General features: G+C 38.2%; 2 protein-coding genes across 2 annotated transcripts; one reads left to right on the top strand and one right to left on the bottom strand.

Moving 5' to 3' along the window:
- Window positions 1-7,027: 7,027 nt before the first annotated feature.
- On the bottom strand, window positions 7,028-14,267 carry LOC117291622 (mitochondrial carrier homolog 2-like). The gene is made up of 11 exons (XM_033773446.1): window positions 14,073-14,267; window positions 12,576-12,660; window positions 11,881-11,987; window positions 11,116-11,220; window positions 10,463-10,572; window positions 10,077-10,136; window positions 9,838-9,931; window positions 9,538-9,585; window positions 8,926-8,993; window positions 8,499-8,574; window positions 7,028-7,433 (listed from the first exon to the last, which is right to left on the bottom strand). The coding sequence occupies exons 1-11, from the start codon at window positions 14,178-14,180 to the stop codon at window positions 7,341-7,343; spliced, it is 954 nt and encodes a 317-aa protein (XP_033629337.1). The 5' UTR covers window positions 14,181-14,267; the 3' UTR covers window positions 7,028-7,340.
- A 462-nt stretch (window positions 14,268-14,729) lies between these two features.
- On the top strand, window positions 14,730-20,509 carry LOC117291918 (galactosylceramide sulfotransferase-like). Its single transcript, XM_033773924.1, has 2 exons — window positions 14,730-15,255; window positions 17,774-20,509. Exons 1-2 carry the CDS (start codon window positions 15,128-15,130, stop codon window positions 19,062-19,064), a joined length of 1,419 nt encoding a protein of 472 aa, XP_033629815.1. The 5' UTR covers window positions 14,730-15,127; the 3' UTR covers window positions 19,065-20,509.
- The last annotated feature ends 388 nt before the right edge of the window (window positions 20,510-20,897 follow it).

Here is a 20,897-nt window from a genome sequence, read left to right as displayed (position 1 = left end):
TAATAATATTATTATATGATTTTGTTTAACCATGATGATGCTGGAAAATTGCCCCTCGCTATGTTTATGTTGAAATATGTTTATGTTGAAGTTGTCTTACCATGTGTGTCCTCAAGTGCATTTTGTTATTTTTAACCACTGGGGTAATTTTACATAACAATAAAAAACAGTTATTTTAGTAAGTTGCTGCTGGGGGATTAGCAAATTGTTTTTGGTTTGAAGTTTCTAATTCTAGATTCGCTTGCAATTCTTTTAACTGGCATTCGGCGAGAGCAGACAAGTGAAGGATACCGTTGCAAATACGCCTAAAATAAAGCAATAACGTTTTGTCACAAACTTCCATCCTGCCTGCGCCTCTTGAAAATTCACCGACTCATGTGTGTAGCAAATTTTCCCCAAATTTGAAAGGCAGTCGACACTATTGGTACATACTCAAAATAATTATTAACATAAAACCTTACTTGGTAACGAGTAATGGGGAGCTGTTGATAGTTTAAAACATTGTGAGAAACGGCTCCCCTCTGACCACGAAGTTTTCAAGAAAGAAGTAATTTTCCACGAAGTAGATTTCGAGACCTCGGATTTAAAGAACTTGAGTTCTTGAAATCAAGCATCTGAAAGCATACAACTTCGTGTGACAGGGGTGTTTTTTCTGTCATTATTATCTCGCAACTTCGATGACCGATTGAGTTCAAATTTTCACAGGTTTGTTATTATTAATGCATAATGTTGAGATACACCCAAGTGAGCAGACTGATCTTTGACAATCACCAATAGTGTCCACTGCCTTTAACAGCCAAAGCAACAAACGTATTACCTTTCTCCAGACATAAAAACTTTCTCAAGAAAAATCCGCACTTACCATGTGTTTTTTGCAACATTTTTGACCCTTTCGGTAATATTTGTACAAGTCCTCCTGGGCGAGCAATAAACCCCCTCGTTAAACACCCACGGTAATATTTATGGCGATTATTTTTGTATGATAAAATGGACGCAATAACTTTTCAAAGCTTTTATCTGGCTCAATGCTCATACTGATCAAATTCAAACATCACCATGATGTTACAGTTTCTTTGTGTTTACTAATAAGCGTTTGGTGGGGTTTCATCATCATTAGCTTCGACAATTCAACTGTGATGGGGAAAATTAATAATGATCTATAAACAAGTAGATGGATTCACCAATGCGTAGGCCTACTATTGACTATCTAGTTTTATTTTGATGTTTCTTTTTATTCTACAAACAAAAGCTATAGCGAGGTTTCCTCCTACCGCATAAAACAGTGTATCGCTTTAGGTGGCTGGCGGTCCAGTGGCTAATTGGTTATAAAAGAACATAACATGGTTGTTTTGTTTTGGCACTGGACACCTTTGGTAATTTGTCAAAGACCAGTCTTCTCACTTGGTGTTTCTCAACATTATGCTTAAAATAACAAGCCTGTGAACATTTGAACTCATCTTGCGCACTCACAAGAGATTTGTTTTGTTGGAATTTATACGTCGTTCATTTTCAAAGAATAAGCACCGGAAGGTTAGCAAAACTTTAATGGGAGACTTTTGGGACGCTTGGTGGCAGCAGACTTACCAGGTAAAATCTATCGTTCTCGGTCATGTGCGCACGCTCAGAACTACACAATGGAAATTTACCTGGTAAGTCTGCTGCCACCTAGCGTCCCAAAGTCTCCCATTGTGTGTGTTTAATATTACGGTTAGCAGCGCTATGAAATGAAAATCGCACAGTAAGCACAACATCGGCCATTAAGCAGCGCCATGAACTTGTACCATGGTAAATACATTGTTCTCGGTAATTGCGCATGCTCAAAACTACGTATGATCAATAGACCTTTTCGCAAAATACCATTACGCAAGCGCAGACTGTTGAATGAGGTGCATTGTGGGATAGATATGGATCAAATTTGATCACTAGCTAGACCACAATGCACCTAATTCCAAGCTTTACGCGCGCGCCCCAGTATTTTCGAAAAGGTGTAAGAATTATACGTTAGGTGGCAGCAGACCTAGGTAAGTCTGCTGCCACCTAGCGTTCCAAAGTGTCCCATTCAAAGTACACAATAATTTATTGCTCTTATAGAGGTCACTGCTCATCCCTTGTGGAAGGTGGACTTGGGGACCAACCACTGCCTCGGTCGTATCACCCTTGTCAACAGAGGAGAGTGCTGTAGTAAGTTCACATTTTTATTTTCTCAAAGATGTTATTTCAAGGACATGGCTAATTTTAATAGTAGTCTGTTTGCAAGAAGATTTGTTTCAAGTCCCGTTCTCAAGCGAGAGGTGCGTAGCATATCCGCCATCAAAAAGTAGCTAATACCGAGAATTAACCATTCTTGATTTGGATTTAACACAACTAGAACAATAATTGGGGGAGTTTTCTGATGTCAGGCTAGCTTGCAAGGTGTGCCGAAGATTCGGTCCACTATTATGGGAAATTTACGATTCAAAAGATTCATCCGCTACAGTATCTGGCATAAATTCACGAGCCTCGAAGTGTGATGTCAGATGTTCAGATGGGCGTGGTCCTTGCAATACAGCTTAGGCGGGCGAGAGCGCTGTTTATATCATACCCTTATAACAACGAACGAAGAACGCCCATGCTTTGACATATTTAACGTTGTCAATTCTTATGTATTGTCATGACTCATTAATATTTGTTACGTGTTTTACTTAGTATTTCAAAAATGTTCAACCTTACAGGTGATCGTTTGTTTGGCGCCATCGTTAGGGCCGGCATAGAGAGCGACATTTTTTTAAAACGCCGCGTGTGGGTTACCAGTGACAATAGACCAAGCATCGATCCCTGGGGCACACATACAGTTTTTATGTGACCCTCCTGTGATTGCCCGGTACGTCAGTGTGGACGATGACAAGACGTTTCAAACCGACGAGTATGCCAGCTCACTGACACTGTGTGAAGTGAAGATTGAAGAGTACAGCATGGACGAATGCCCTCAAACAACAAGTTAGTAAGAAATTACAATTTTTTGCATTTTGTTCTATGTGGGAAGTATACTTCCTGCATGGAATCCACTCCGGATTTTCGGCAATATCTCTAAAAATATTTTGTGACCGACTTTTGAAAATAATTTGTCAGATGTTGGTTTTAATGTTTACATCTACATTTTTTACATAGGAATACAACAATAACGGTTCCAAATTTTTTGTATTTGCCTGTAAGCGATGCAAGTTCGCCCCAAAACAAGGCTTAAAGCCACTCTATAGTTAAGGGGCTAAACTGTTATTGTGAGTCTTGAAACACATTATCTACACCTAAGCAGAGTCCATCTGCAAAATGACACTTGTTGCTTTCAACTTTTACGCTCTTACTTGTTTTCGTTGTTATTCTTTCTTGTTCTTCCAATTCCTAATTTCGTTTCTTCTTTTCTTTATTTCTCTTCGCATTCTAGTGGGACATAGGTATGTTTTATGTTTTGTCGATAGCGATGTCAAACCATATTTGAGTTAATTTCAATGTGCAATGTTTTTAAATTTAGGGGAATGGCTTTACTATTCCACCTATGTTTTTTTACTGCCAGCTTGCCTCCTATTTAATGTCAATTTTAAATTAATGTAAGATTGTTCGAAGTCAGCATTTGTGCTGCAAGGACAGTTTGTTTCATAAACCGTTTTATCTATCTATCTATCTGTCTATACCGAATACATTTTTGTTAAAGAACGAATATTTTCTAGTGTTTTGGGCGACTTTTTTAGTTTTCTAGGTTGTATGTTTTTCTTCTCTTATTCTTGTTCTTTCTCTTCTTCTTTTCCCCCTTGTCTGTCTAGTGTCTCTGTTCTCTTTTCTGCATTGCAAGGGGACAGAGTCATGTTTAAGGTTTTGTCAATACTGATGCCAAAAAAAGAAAATTCAAGAGCGAGTTTCCTTTTGAGAAAAATTGCGCGCATTTTCTTCTTCTTAGCATACAATATTGTTTGTTTAACAGAGCACAATGTTCCTCGAGGGGAACAGAAAAGGTTACAGTAGAAACACGAACATATAACAAGATATACCCCTCGGCCGATAACTTGATATCGTATTCCGTCAAATATCACCTCTTTACTTTCAAATGCTCCCCGACAATTCGTCTAAGATACGGGGCTCAATTTCCCCGTCATGTACCGGTAGCTCCAGGACCAAATAAAACCCACTTGAATTGGAAAAACTATGAGGAACTTTGATATAACAAGATGCGTTTAGATTAGAAAATTACGTTTTGGAGGACGATCAATGAAGATGAGATGTCCTGTTTCTTGCTACTCACTAGTGTATGTGTCAATGAAGTTAAAGGCACTGGACACTTCTTTAAGTCTCAAAACAAGTTAGCATAAAAACTTACTTTTTGTTTTACTTGGCTGCCGATAGTATAAAACATTGTGAGAAACGTCTCCCTCTAAATTTTTATGAAAGAGGTAATTTCTCACCTCAAAAATAATATAGTGCAGCTGAAGATTTTTATTATGCATCTGAAAGCACGCAGATTTGTTGCACCAAGGGTGTTTTTCGTTCATTATTCTCTCGCAAATTCGATGACCAATTTAGCCCATATTGTCACAGATTTGTTATTTAAAAAACATAAAAAGTTTATGTTTTGGGGGGATACACCAAGTGAGAATACTGGTCTTCGACATAACCAAAGTTGTCCAGTGCATTAGTTGTTTAGTTTGAGAACATTAAATTAATGCACACAGAATGGTCCAAAGACAAACCTTGGAGACAAAGATACAAACTTAGTTAATTACGCATTTATTATGACTTGTCGTCCATCATAACAAAACTCAACTTAAAACAGATGACTTTCTTAAAACTATCTTCAAAAGATTCTTGTTTAAATTGCTTTAAAATCATATGTGTGTTCTACTTGAAAAAATACAGAAGCATGTTGCATCACTATATTCAGATATAAAAAATAACAGACATGTGCATTGTCTAATGATTAACAAGACAAACAGGACTTTGAATAGAACTAATTATAAATACCCTCCATTGACTTTAGTTTATTTCCCTTTGGTTAAAATGGCAACTACTGTATCCATAATGTCAGGTATTTATGCCTATTGTCTATTTATAGGTACAACACAAAAATAAACCTTAATTGGTGAAGCCACATTGTTGTTCTTCCCCTTCAAAAGGCCTTGTCATAATCAAGCGATTGTGGCTTACGCTATCGCCCATGGCAACAGAGCCATTGTTGAAGGGCAGCCATAGCCACAAGTCGTTTATTGTGACACACCCTAATGTAACCAAAACCGAGGCTGGAGGGAAGTACTCCATAAAGCCTGTATAAAGCCCCCAAAACTTTCTTAGCACAGACACATCTTGCTTAGCAGAAACAGGTTACCAGCCAAATTCCATAAAGTAATTGCTTCCACTGGTGCCCAAATCATGTTTTGCTTAGCAAATTTCATCTTTCCTGCTTAACAGTTTTAAGAAATTGAGGATCAGTGCCTTATGACATGGCTTTGCTTATCAAAGCCAGGCTTTGCTTATCAAAGCCAAAGAATCAGCGCTTATGGAAGCAGAAAGTTCCACACTTTATGACAAGTCTATTTCACAGGTTAGCAGGGAATTTTGCTTGTGCGCGCGTCATACTCCAAGTTACTAAGCATTCTTAGCTTACACAGCTAGCGCCAAAATTAGGCGCTTGCCCCTGTAAGCAAAGAATGGTGAATGCAAGCGCAGGATTCAGCAGTAAGCAGAGCCATTAAATTTGGCCCTGATGGTAAATATTGCCACAGATGTAGTCTACTTGTCTACAGTTGATACAAATCTCTAAATAAAACTCCCTAGTGACAAAAACCTGCCTGTATTAGCAACACCTAGAACAAATATTATTCACAGCAGAATTATTCAACATTTCAGAAAGATAAAAAAGCAGAGCAAAGAAATGCTAGAAAATCTAAGACACCGAGTCTTCCCAAACAGGTATCGAGGGATGTTGATATTGTCCAATGCAAAAGGGAACATGCAAAGAACTGAGGATACAGACTGTCATAATACTGCATAATTACAGAGTTGTTAGCCTTTGTTTAATCAAGTGTTTTTATACTTCCCTGGTTTACTTTTTTAAAAGTCACTTTTAATGACTAAGAGTTACTGCTCGTCATGAGATGTGAAATCTTTGCAATAAGAAAGGCAAGTCGGAAACTTGGCAATTTCTTGGGTAAACCCAGGCTGAAAAACAAACTCTTTGCGATTTCTTTGAAGCTTTTGATTAGCTAAGCCGGTTAAGTTCACCAATAGAATTACTCTTACACTATATTCCTGTGAAAGGCCAAGGCTCAATTTCATAGAGCTGCTTAGGCACAGAGAGTAGCTAAGCAAAAAAACAGTGATGCTTTCCAGAACAGGGTTCCACTAATTTTGGATAGTTGTGTGACACTGTTACAAACTGTGGCTATCTGCTTTTGCTTTGCATTATTTTATGGCTTTCCATAGTTTTCTAACCTTGGCTGGCAAAAAACTTGGGCTGTGAAGATAACAAAATTCTACACTCCCTGCGCTTTAACACAATGCCTCTTTGCCCTCATTCATTGCAACTTGTTTGTATCTTACAGAAAATGGAATCAGCCATTCGGTTTAAGTCCCCAATGCAGAATGTCTTGAAAGAATTTGTGATTTCAAAGGAAATTCATTCCATACCTAAGGGTAAGTCGGACAATCTTTTTTAAACAAATTACATTAAAAAAACATTTCTCTGTGGATATAGCTAACAATCGTGGCTGCCTTGGGCAACTTTAAGGTCACCATGGAAACCTGATTGGCACGTCAACAGAGACAAAAAGTAAATAATATCCATTGTTTGATATCCCTTATACCAGCGATTTGTTGTAATTTTACTGATTTCAAATATACAAATCTAAAGAAACAATCTATTCAGGTTTTTGATAACACCATGTACATGAGTAGGATTTGGAACTTTGCATGGTGGAGATACAATCTAGAAATTGCAGTAACACCATGTACATGAGTAGGATTTGAAACTTTGCATGGTGGAGATACAATCTAGAAATTGCAGTAACACCATGTACATGAGTAGGATTTGAAACTTAGCATGGTGGAGAAATAATCTAGTAAGGTTTGCAGTAACATCATGTAAACAAGTAGAATTTAAAACTCCTCACACATAAAACTCTCTGTTTGAGTTGCAATAATTCTGAAAAGGACCAGTGATCTTCAAATCAAAGGTAATAGTATTAAATAGGAACCAACTAATATGCCTTTTCACCAATCTAAGGCATTTTCAAAAAATAGTCCAAGGACAGTGATTCTGGATTATACTGCACTTAAATGATTTACATAAATTAGTCTGTGTTTTGTCCACACCTTTATCAATCCAGGGGTGTCAGTGGCATTGGAGACATGGTCATCTTACTCGGTTCGTACTTGCGGAACAGGATGCTAGATCCACGCTTTAATAGACCCTGTCGTTCAAAAAGGAAGAAAGGAAAAAACTAGTCAAGAGTGTTTTTCAGATAACAAACACACCGACATGTGTAGATTTGGCATTTAGGATATGAACATAACTTATAATCAGAAATCAAACTGTCAACACTTGTGTTGCCATACAAATAAATTTTAAAACAAATTCAATTTCAACATCAAAATGACATAATGCTAAAATTTTGCACAGAAAGAGTATCAAGTAAATTGCCACTTAAACGTAAGGTCAAAAGAATTTTTTCCACTAAAGAAAACCCCCTGTAATAGCAAGAAAGAAGGAAAGAAGCAGCACGAACCAGGCCTAACTCATCTAAAAACACATTTTGATACAAAAAGTAATGTCATGGTTGTCCTCTACTTGATGGGAAAGAACACGGTCTGAAACACTTCTATTGTAGCTGAAACATTGAGTAATCTTAAGGACATTCTTTAAGACAGATAAGCCAATTAGAGCGAGATCTTGACACCTTTGCACAAGGTCTAACCATTAATCAGGTATCTTCTCATTTTGATGCGATGATCATTAACGTGCTTGTGATCATGACACAGTTGTTTAAGGTCTTCACATTAAAGGGCGACTGTCGCAATGATCATCAGGGGCCAATTTCTCAAAGAGCTAAGATTTATCTTACTGCAAATCAATCGTAGTTGCTAAGTAAAGTGTAACGTAAAGTAAACGTGCAGTGACATGAGCTTTCCATAGATGCCCACACAGTACACTCCTATCACGTTCGCCATAGAATTTGACAGCGTACCTCTATGTGAAATGAATGTAGGTCAAAGGTGCATGTAAATGCCGGTCTAGAGGCAGGTGTCTGGCGTTATTCACAAGCCATGAAGTGTGGCGTGAGATGTTCAGGCTAACCCAGTTACTGCACACATTGGTCACAGATCCGACACAGAGGGCGCTTGCTTGTGTACAGTAACTGGTCATAGATTCCTATGGTCTTTTCTCTTTGCTATTATATACAGCCACAGGCCCGCCATGATCATGACAACAGTTCCCCTACAACTAACAGACGTTTCATGCTACCCATTTAGCTTACCTTTCCTCTAAGATCTACCCAGCATCCAATCCAGTTGGAGTAAACAGGCATAAATGGTAGAGACCCAGCAGCCAGCCTGAAAGTAAAACAATTTCATTCTCATGAAGACATGAAAGGAGAATTTCGGTTTTTCTATGGGACATAGCTACTGTCTTTTAAGTCGGTGGAATTCAAATTTAAGCAGGCACTTGTGACTAAGCAAGTCATGGCACAACAAATTGTTCAAAACCAACTCGCAAATGGCTCATTGAGCTCTGGCTAGTCCATTTAATAATAATAATGATCATCGGTTCTAATAGAGCACTTTATTACACCCCTAGGTGTGTATCATTCAAAACACCTCGTACTATTTTCTGCAAGGTATGTGGAGCTATGATTTCAAGTATGAGGCCTATTCCTTTAATGCACCGTGTAATGGTTTACTCACCCAGAGTTATTAACGGCCATGATGTTGCTGACTAACCCCAATGGGTATGTAACAATTCCAGCGATAAACTGCATCAAGAAATAAAACAAACAATGATTGGCCTGGTAATAGATATGCAACAACTTCTAACTCTGAGAAGATCTCAGTCTTTGAATGTAAAAGCAAAGTTAAATGATTAAACTTTTCTTGTACAAATCGTCAAAGGAAAAGTAGCTCAATCCAACTCTAATAGACTTCTGGTTATCAGTGGACTCAGTTTGTGTGAAGTGGGGGGTGGATTACAGTAGAGTTACATCCCGCATAATACAATACACCGCTATTAATATTTAATTACAATGCAGACACCTAAGAAGATGAAAACAAAGTCTTCTTTTGTTCATGAATAATCAATAGAAAGAAACTATGCCTTTTACTCAGCGGTGTGCCTTCGCAATTACCAATAACAAAGAATCTGCTGGAAGAGAGTGAGATCTTCATTACAGAGTCTTGGAAAGGGCCCTTCTGCTATTTTAGCACTGCAGACTGCCAATAATCCTCATCAGAAGCTGAGAATGAATCCCATTGTGCCATGAATAATTAACACAAAAATACTTTATGATTAGTTTGACTTACTCCAGTTATGGCGTGTGCATAGCTCCTCAGCTCTGAGATGTTTGACATCTAAAATTGGATCAAATAATAAAAACACACAACAAGTGAGACAAGCACTGCTGTTACTATTACTAACTTAATTTATCTCTCGCTATCCCTTTCTTCCGAATTGATGGAACCATAATGCTGTAGTAACCAGCAGAGTATGCCAGCCATCAGGGTTGGCCTTCTGTGGCAACTACATGGGCATGCCAGCCATCACATTTCAAAGTCACCAATTATTTTGTTCATCCTCCGTTTCCACAAGCCTTTCTTTCGTACCTTATCGTGTAAAAGGAGACTGTTGAACAGTTGGTAGAGAGTTCTGGCAAGCCAAAGCGTCAGAACGTCTTGCAAGAGTCTTGGGACTAAACCTCTGTAAGGACAAAAAATAAATATCAATTGAACCCTTAATATATAAATTGACACTGCTGGGGTTGATACTTATTTTTGCTTGTACTTAAGCACTATTTTACTATGAAATAAGGCCCTTCAAAAAGTCAAAAGACAAATATACTCACACAAAAAATCCCGTAATACCACTTTCAGAGTATACCTCACTGTAGGGCGATATCCAGCCACTGGAGAGAAAAAACAATGGCGTCAAATATTTCAGCTTTTCAAAAATATACTAGATTTATTGACAGAAAGATTTTAGATTTTATCTACATTGGTTAAGGCCTTTTAAATTCTACTCCGACCAACTAAAACATGATACAGTTTTGGTGATTACCCTAAAACAAATTCTCATCAATTAGTCCAAGAAATGTCTCTGCCTTAGGTGTGGCCATCTTTCAAAAAAGAAATTGTTGAATTTATTCTTATCATCTTTGGTCTGCAGCAAGGAATCTAGTTCCCATCAATACTCAAACAAAAACTTGTCGTTTAATTTTTTTGGTAGCCATACCTGTATTTGCTTTCCCGTCCAATGAACTGAACCATTGAGCGTACTGCGATGACGTGGAATGGATGGGTGACAATCACGGCGCAGCTGTGAGAGACAGTCAGCTTACATGTCTGTAACAAACAAAATACATCAAGTTTTAAACACTTAATAAACAAGTCTCACAAAGCTCACCTACCACTTGCTTAACTGACAACTACCTTCTCAGATGTTGCCCATGCCAGCTTTGTAGATCTCGGTTCTGTCAAGATACAGGCATGCAACTGTTACTTCACCAAAATAGAGGAAATCACAAAATTTCAATGAACTTGGGTTGTATTTTTTCAACTTTGACTGGTAAAACTGAGATTAAAAAAGAGGAAATCCGCTGATCGGCGGAAAAGTCGCATGCCTGACGATATTAGGGCCGCTCTTCGACTGGGTGGCTAGGTAACATGTACTAGGGGGGGGGGGGGGGGGTCAAAGTAAGTCTGTCCTCAAACACACACACCCTTGCACCCGGTATGTGGGGTACTTTATTATTATCCTTTTATTCTATTGTTCCCTTTTATGAATACATTCTTGAAAAAAAACTTGCAAGTTGGCAAATGTTGGGCAAGTTGGGGACTTTTTAGGCGGTTAGTTGACTAGACTTAATATCATATCTAATGTCTTACCTCTTGTATAAATGTTGCATTGGATATTTTGGCCGTTCCCTTGGATTTGTTGTTCATGGCTTCCAAGTCTTTTTGGTCAGTGACTGGGAAAAATTCATCCATTTTCTGCAAGTAATGAAAAATTTAAAAATGAGGACGGTAAATAATGCAAGGTGCTTTGATACAAGATTTTAAAGTGTCTGATGAATGCTAAGTAAGTAAGGTTTGCGGTGACACCTTGTAATAAATCTCTTTGAGTAGTGGTGGCTCTGAGAAGAGCGGGTTTCAGCTCAACGTTTCAATCAGTGTGCTTAATAACTCAAAATAACTATTATCATAAAACCTTTCTTGGTGACGAGTAATGGGAAGAGGTTGATGGTATAAAACATTGTGAGAAACGGCTCCCTCTGAAGTGCCATAGTTTTGGAGAAAGAAGTAATTGTCCATTAATTTGATTTCGAGAACTTGAGGTCTCGATATCAACCATCTAAACGCACACAACTTCGTGTGACAAGGGTGTTTTTTCCTTTCATTATAATCTCGCAAGTTCAATGACCGATTGAGCTCAAATTTTCACAGGTTTGTTATTTTATGCATTATGTTGAGATACATCAAGGGTGAAGGCTAGTCTTTGACAATTACCAAAAGTGGCCAGCTGCCTTTAAACCATATTTCATTAAATGCTATTCACAATAACTATTACTAACCTCAGCCTTGAGTCACTCATGTAAGATTTCTCTTAATTTTGGTCAGAAATTACATTTTATCTTCCTTTTTTTTCCTTACCTCAGAGACCCTGTTAGCCACAGCTGAGCCTGACAGGGTTCCACATAGACGCGGTACGAACCCTCGGTACAAACCAAGAAATCCATCCACCTTCCAGATGTGCTTTGCTATTAACAGCAAAAAGGGAAGAGAACATGAAAGGAGAGTTAAAACTACCATGTGATTTCATTATTTTTATCAATTTTAAAGGTAAAGATGCAAAGGTACAATGACAAAAAAAAACAATCTGGAAAACACCAAATGACCCAAAAAAGGTAGCACCACTGAATGATTTCAGAATAAGTAAATTTGATCTCCTGCCGCTACAAAAGAAAAAGATGAACAAATTTTGGAGAGTTGGTTACTAATGGAGTTGGGTAAGGAGTTACCATTTTAAAAGTGTCGGGTTCTACCCAGGATTTCTTTAGTGTTGGAAAATGGATCAATTACATGGTGGATCAATTACATGGTGGATCATACATGGACTCTAATCAAAGAAGTGCTAAAAAAGGGATGGCTTTTGATACCATACATACTGGTAAATACACAATTTTACATTTCGTCGAAAACCTTTGAAAGGAAATTGAAAGTGTGAGTTAAAAATTTTTTTTAAATGTGTGGTCCAGAACATAGGTTGGGGAATACTGAATGCGAGCAGGTTTTCTGGCACCGACCACTGTGGGCAGAACCCTGAAGTGTTGTCACATAAAACTTACAGTAAGCAGCGACACCAGGGAGAAGTAATGTCTTGCGAAAGAAGGCGTTTCTTCCTAACTGTGGTGGTAGAGGCTCATACCCAATCTGTATACATGAAGAATATCACAAGTATTAAGTAAACATCCAGATGCCTGTCCATGATTCATGCAGCTTCACCAACATTAACTGGAACCAATATACCTCGCCCTTCAAACCATATCAACGGCTTACTGCTGTTTTCACTTGGTTACCAACAATGGGCAACACAGTGTACCTTAAACTTATCCTCACACTTTTGTTTAATGTATTCTGTATAGCCAGGGATTGAATTGGGGGGGGGTCCACAAGACCTCAGGGTTTGTTGCTCAACAATTTCTGCAGCTGCATCTGTTTAGTACTGTACAAACACCTGGTGTGGCTATCCTCCCATTCAGAACGCGATGCCAAGAAGACAAACAAATTTTGTTACGTTTATGTAGATCAGCCAACTCAATTTTAAGTAGGTAAGTTGGTGCACAGCTGACCATCTCGGGTAGTAAATTCCAAGCAGGAAGTGTACATTAGGGTACAGCGACTTTTGGTGACAGTTCTTATTTGCATTTTTACCCGACCAGCTTTTTTACACTAAATTAAAGAGTAACACAAGATTGATATCTTCATGGTTATTGGTAATATTCTTCATTAATAATTAATAGTAATCTCTAGATTATAGATAGAATAGTTGCGATAAGGTAACCCTCCTCCCGACGGGAGGATGGTTACATTATTGCAACTATCACTAGAAATGAATGGGCGTGGATGGTATTTTAGCAGTATCACAAAATAAACATTGTAGATAATTTGTTTTGTGCAAGATTTGATACTTGTTAAAGTTTTTTGAACTGCTTATTATTTCAACCTCAAGCATGTCAAGTAAATCATCTGACATCTTGCTTGTGAAAAGCGTTATGCAGTGTCCAAATTAAGAAACCTGACTTCTGGCTGAGAAAAAAACGTTGAAGAATAGGTCTGGGAAAAGTTTCCGTATGGCGCCACCACTTTTTCATTCGAAATAAAATAATATAGTATCTAATTTACCTGATTGATATATCCCTTTTTGTAAAAATGAGTGAAAAAGTGGTGGCGCTATACGGAAAGTTATCCTAGGTCTGTTTTACATTCTGGCCACAGCCACTGCCAAAGAGTCTAGACCCAGTAAAAAACTGGGGCGCAGTACTCCTTCGACTCGAGCAGAATGTCAAAATTTCGAAAAAAGGAGTGTACTGTAACTGTACTGTAGGCCTACACTACAGCGCCCCAGTTACTGGGTCTAGGACTCTAGCCAAAGTCAGTAGACAGTCAGTATAATAGAATTTCACGGTGCCATATGCGCTAAATAAGAATGGTTTTATAATTATTATTATTAATATTGTTGATTGTTTGTTGGGGGGGGGGGGTGCAAGAATTTTCACGAAATAGATTAAACGTAAATCATGCAATGATGAGTTCACAACTTGAGCAAACCATGAGCTAAATACCTGAATCAGTGTTTTTACGTAGCCCATCGGCTGGGCCACTGCAGTGAGGCCAACATTTATGGCCAGTTGCACCCAAGGGTCTTGGTGGGAAGAATGCCTATTCGCCATTTTAATGACTGGATTTCTTGAAAAGTTGTCGACAAATCTCAGACTCAGCTTTCCGCGCAGCAGACACAAGATCGACTGCAGTGTGTCAACCTTTTTTTAAACTACCGGCACATTTCGCTCGCTCCAGCGTCTCATTTGGTTGGGGTCGAGCAAATGGCAACACGGGGTTAAATCGTATGTTTTGCTCGAGGTTGATAATCTGACGGCTGTTTTGTTTAAAACAACTTATCAAATAATAAACCACACAGGAAACTGACTGAGTAAAGTTTTGTTATATTATTATTGAACATAATAATAAAAGAGATTTAAGTTACGTTATTTTTAGGCATCATTGATTTATTTTAAAGAGATCAATGGCAGGCATAAACGAAATGGGCCAGCATGCCAATATCAAATCAAGATTGCCATTTTTTTTGTTATGGAACAATAAACAGCCGTAACAAATTGTAGTGGCCAAAGACACAACTCTGGTACCCCGCTCCAGCTATTATCAGTAGTGAAAGTAGTTCACAGAATATAAGGAACCAGTGAAAATAAAGAAACGAAAAAGGATGGCAGACAGCTAGCGGCAGACGGATTTCGTGCTGTATTTTCGTATTTTTTCCCATCAATATTCAATGAAGAATATCGCAGAGAAATATTGTCAGCACTTTGACATGATTTTCGACCTCTTCATAAAGTCTACAGTCTCAGCCTGACTGGACGAATCATGCGGAACTAAGCCAAACACAGACACAAAGGTCTGCAGAGACTCCGAGAATCAGAGAGAGGGGCGACCGTGACCGAAAAGGGGGGAAGCCGTTGAAAACGAGGTGTAGGCCCGGGTGGAACTAGGGCAAACCTCGGTGGTGTTCCAACGTGTTTCTCGCGCGTCCAGGTGAAGCCTTTTGGATTTCCTGTATGCTGGCCCCTAAACCTTGAGTTAATTTAGGGGCCCAGGCAACATCATGAGGACTAGGGCGAGATATGTTTTGCTTGTTGTCTGCGCTGTGGGAGTTACTGCGTTGCTTTACCTGCACCTGAGCAGTAAAGATGGACACCACGGGGTGGATCAAGAGTTCGATAAATGGAACAGGTAGTTATACTTATAGCTTAACAAAAACAATGGAAAACACACTTTGTTTATAAAAAGTTATGAAATTACTGAAACTTGTGCATACTTTTTATGAATCTATTTAATCTAACCATTCAACACAGTTTTAAATATTATTAATATTAAAAATAAAAAAAATAAAATTGTTTGTATTCAACAGTACAGTCATGACAGCAGTAGCCTAGTAATTAACAGTAACACATTTTATTTTTATTTATTTTTATTTTTATTTTTTTCATTTACAGATGCTTGCCATGTTTACTATCTAAGTTGTAGTTTATGCCATTTGAACTATAAATTAAAACAAGTCTTTATTTTTTATAGATTTTAAAACCCAAATCATATAATAAAAAATGTACCCAGTCAGTTTCCTTTTAAATTTTATGATGGTTTATTATGAGATCTGAAAACCAGTGGATTCAAAATCTATTTACTGTCACACCATTATCTTTGATGATGTTTAATCATTTAAATTGTTCACACGTAACTTGAGTGATTACCTTTAAAGAATATAATAACATATGGAACCACCCAACTGTGAGTAAAGTTACAGATCACTTCACTCACTAGTCAAGGTGTATTTAATGTTTGACGATCTGTTCCAACAGACCTGTGTCACCAATTGACCTACCCTGACCTTTTAAGCAATTTTGGCAATGTAAACTGCCCTTGCATTGACCTTAGTGACTGTTTTGTTAGCATTCTGCGTAATGCAACCAAACGTTTCTCCTTTCTTGTCCGGTCTACAGTCTAATTGTAATGGTTTTGTTTCTGAACTGGCTGTGACAGATTTGTTAGTAAACTTGCAGTTGTTTTCAATGGTTTGCCATGTATAAACCAACATTGACATACCTAACATTGACATACCTTGTAGTGCATTGGTCTACAACTCAACTGTCCACGTACGTAGTTTTTAACAATTTAAATTTGTGAAAATCAGTAAGGTCAACAAATCCATCAGGGAAAATTATGAACACTTAAGTTAAATGTTCAACACCACTGAGAAAGTTGAGGGTAAATGTTTAAGCCCGTAATTACAGTACACAGGGGCCATAGAGGCCATGACAACCCCTGGTCTTGGTCTTAGCTTTTTAGTGACCTTCAAAAGTTTCCCATAGACTTTCAGATTTTCCAATAGAGGTGCCTTCAATTCCCAAATGAAAATGACCTTGTCCCTCTCAAAGATTCCAGGCCAGTGTCTAACCCAACTGTCTAGTAGCAATCCTAACTGCCCCTGCATTGACATATGTTAGGTAATGGCCTATCTTCACTATAATTTGTTCAGCATGCTGCCTTATGCAAGAAATTGTTAATTATTTTTTAACTCGCTATGATATAAATAAGGCCAATCAACTGGGAATAAACTTATTTTAACACATAATCCTTGAATCAGTGAACATTTTAAGGCTGATTTTATACCTGTTTTATGTGTTCGATCCTGCATGAAACAGTCTCAATTTTGTGAATATCTTTTGTAAAAAATAATACCAGCTGTTCAGTCACTTGAAGAGAGAATAGATTTTGAGGTTCAGAAGGAAATACATGTAGCAGGTTGATCAAATATCTTACTGTTCCAGTTTCAGTGTAGTGCAAGTTGACTTGTTTAGACTGATACAAATACACTTTATTTACTTTTGCTTCATCTAAAGTATTGTTCAAATGTTTAGTTTCTTTTTGATGTTTACTTAAATTATACAAATGACAAAAAGCCATGCCTGTCAGCTGTTCCAATTGAAATTTACTTCTTTGTTCTTAGGTTTTATCGTTCTTCTGTAAACACTTTACAAAAGACAACAGATGTAAGAGACATTATTTGATATTTTGCCAGCTGTGCTCCACAGACATTACATGTTGTTGCTCTTTTCAATAAATCTTTACTTACTTCAACTAAAGTATCGTTCAAATTTGAAGTGTCTCTTTGATGTTTACTTAAATACAAATGACAAAAAGCCATGCATATCAACTATCAGCTGTTCTTTATTGTTCTTCTGTACAATACTAAAATACAAAAGATGGCAGATACTTTACGAAAGATGGCAGATCGTACGAGACACATTATTTGATATTTTGTCAGCTGTGCTCAACACAGCTCTGTTGCTCTTTTCAAACAATTTATGTATTTAGTTTATAAATTGATTTCACACATTTATTTGCCTGCCTTTGAGAAGTTGACTGACATACATGTAATTAATATGAGAAAGTCATGGTTGTCATGAAACTCAGTCTTTTGTTCTTATAGCCATACAATCTGGGTACACTACAGGTCTCAAAATAACCCACAGGCACTTAAAGCAATTGCCATGGTGCCCTTTGTTTTTGCTGCGGGGCTCTTTGCAAAGTTCAATACAATTTACCATTTTTACCTGATAGAAGTGCCCTTTACCAAAAAGAATTGCTGCACATGACCTTTCAAGAATGAAAGGCTTTTCGGTAGCAGATTATTTTTCTCTGTTTGGTTCCCTTTTCATCTGTGTTACTCTTATCTCTTTTTCTCCCACAGACAACGGCACCAGCTTCTCATTCAACCATTTGATGATAGACATCCCAAGGACACTCTCTTCAACCCGGACAAATTGCCTCAACCCATTAACTTTGCACCTTTTCCGGGGGCTGGAAACAAGGAGGAAAGGGGCAGGAGAGAGCACACTTGGAGAGGAACTGGAGAAGAGGTGAAGACGTTTGAGGAGGCCTATAGCAATGCGCAACATCTACAAGAAAAAAGACAACAACTGCTGAAGATTGATCGCTCCACGTGTAAACCACTGCACAATATCACCTTTCTCAAGGTGCACAAGACTGGCAGCAGCACCTTGCAGAACATCTTCCTGCGATTCGGACAACGCCACAAGTTGAACTTTGTGTTGCCACCCTACGGTCATCACCTTGGCTTCCCAGAGTTCTTCAGCCATCTCCACATGCTACCTGTGGACAGCGGCTTGTACAATATATTCTGTCACCATTCCCGCTTTAGTAAGGTCATCCCGGAAATTATGCCGCCGAATTCGGTCTATATCAGCATCCTGCGTGACCCGGTCCACGTCTTTGAGAGTGCTTTCACCTATTTTAAAATAGACTACCGCCTCAAAATGACTGACGATAAAGATGCTATGAGCAAATTTCTTGAAAATCCGAGCATATTTTACGTGAATGCACCCAGCGTGGTGCACATGCGCAATAACATGCTGTATGACTTTGGAGTGCCAAGCACCAAATATGATGACATGGGCTACATAACGGGAGCAATTGACAAAATTGATCAGCAGTTCTCGTTAATTTTAATTGCAGAATATTTTGAGGAGTCATTAATTCTGCTCCGCGACGTGCTTTGCTGGCGAGCGGAAGACATGGTTGTGTTTAAGATGAACTCTCGCAATCAAACATCAGTAGACTCATTAAAGACAGGCGTTCAGGAAAAGATTCGCTCGTGGAACGCGGGCGACGTGATGTTGTACGATCATTTTAACAAAACGCTGTGGCGTAAGATCGAGGAGTACGGCCGGGACAAAATGGCCAAGGAAGTTAAAGAACTTCAAGCCCTGACAGATCATTACCACAGACTCTGTATCCAGACAGACTCGGCAGACAGGAAGGAGGGGGAATTTGACCTCTGGCAACCGCCTGGGGTCAAGATCAATAACTTTGTACTGAAGGAATCAGCGCGGGATAACCCAGTTTGTGAGAACATGGTGAGACCCGAGATTGTTTACACCCACGAGCTGAGACGTGCACAGTTTCCAAAGATCCCATTTCGGAAAACAAAGCGAAGCACAAGAAGGCGGAAAGCGCTGTAGATGCAATTCTGTACAATTTCTTCATTTCATATGGGCTTGTGCTGATATCAAAAGTTACCTTTGCAGGCCTGTATGCTTCGTTTTTGAAAGGGCAAGGGCACCAAGGCATTGCTCCTTGGTAAAGGGCTTCCTATGGGGAAATATCTACTGGAGCGCATTTCAAGGCCACCAAGGCAACGTCCAGGGGGCATGGAGGCAATCTTCTTCGTTGCCGCTGTGAAGTATCTGCCAATATGGCAATACTCGGTAATATTGTCCGTCCGGGCTAGCTTAACTTTATAGATTTATCATCAACCATTAGATGGGCCCGCTCCAGGGATTCATAAACTAGAGACCCATCAATAAAAATGCTTGTTAGATTATTAATGCATAAACTTGTCTTTACTTATAATTATATTTCAACTATATTACGAAAAATAGGTTATTTGACTCAGTGGCTCCCATGGATGCTGCTTTGTTTGTGATCAAAGGTATTTTATTTTATATTTGAAAAACTCTGCTATCAGGCCTATAACTTATATTTTGGCACAGCTATTCTTAGGCTTTATTTTTTTCTTAATCAGCGAATACCGAAAGTTGTGCTTTTCTGAAACTCTCTTATTGTAACATAGGAAAAGGAATGCTTTCTTGTTAGTCAAGAAGGGAAAGTACTTTTTCTTCATAAAGTAAACCAAATATATTAAGGAGTAACTTGTACATGCACCTTGTCTTTGAGTGCGGATATGTAGATATTAACAAACAGTCACCTTTTTTTTATTAAATGTCAAAGGTCATGTGGCGTTTATCATCCATTCTAACCTGGAAAACAACCCGTACTTAGGCTGTGATTGTGGTTTTATGTAGATATTTCTTACTTGAAGTCAAAGTGTAAAGTCACCTCGCATCCTTGTGGGGAAATCAGTCAATTTTGTTGACGCACAACTCTGCAATACTGCATGCTGCGGCAGGAGTTTGATCAAATTGTTGCGTGTTTTGTCGGTAATCCACTTGGCCGTGTAATCTTATACTGTACATGTATCGTTGGGTCAAAGTGTTTGTTGTGAAACTTTATTCTCAGCAGGCAACATATTTTATATAAAAAAGGTATCATCATCGAAATTCGTCCTGTGTTAAAAACATTTCATTTGTCACAACGAAAATATAGGTTTTGGAATCATTATGTACATGGTGTCAGAGCTAATTTTTGATCAATTACTAATTAGCCAAGTGAAGCTCTGAAAATGTGGCTTACCCTGAACATATTACTGCGAAAGCACTGCTGATGCTTTTTTTTTTTTTTTCTAAATACTGTGTAGCAAATGTTTGCTAATTAGTGTATCCTGATTAGCGTTAACAGCTCTGTCAAGTTTGATGAAGTTGCATTTTAGTTTCAACCTTAAAGGCAGTGGACACTATTGGTAGTTACTCAAAATAGTTATTAGCATAAAACATTACATGGTAATGAGTAATGTGAAGAGGTTGATAGTAAAAAGCCTGGTGAGAAATGGCTCCCTCCTGAAGTAACTTAGTTTTTTAGAAAGAAGTAGTTTAGCACAAATTTGATTTCGAGACCTCAGATTTAGAACTTGAGGTCTCAAAATCAAGCATCTGAAAGCACACAACTTCCTGTGACAGGGGTGTTTTTTGTTTCATTATTCTCTCACAACTTTGATGACCAGTTGAGCTCAAACTTTCACAGGTTTGTTATTTTATTGAGAAGACAGTCTTTGACAATTACCAATAGTGTCCAGTGTCTTTAAAGAGAAGGTAATCTGTTTTGGAATCACTCCTCAAATTATTGGCAATAAAAACTTCCTTGATTAGAAGTACAGCACCTTTCGATAGTATTAAGTG

This window comes from Asterias rubens, chromosome 6 (genome assembly GCF_902459465.1).
Source record: "Asterias rubens chromosome 6, eAstRub1.3, whole genome shotgun sequence".
NCBI lineage: Eukaryota > Metazoa > Echinodermata > Asteroidea > Forcipulatida > Asteriidae > Asterias > Asterias rubens.
This window is presented reverse-complemented; position numbering and strand designations above follow the sequence as displayed.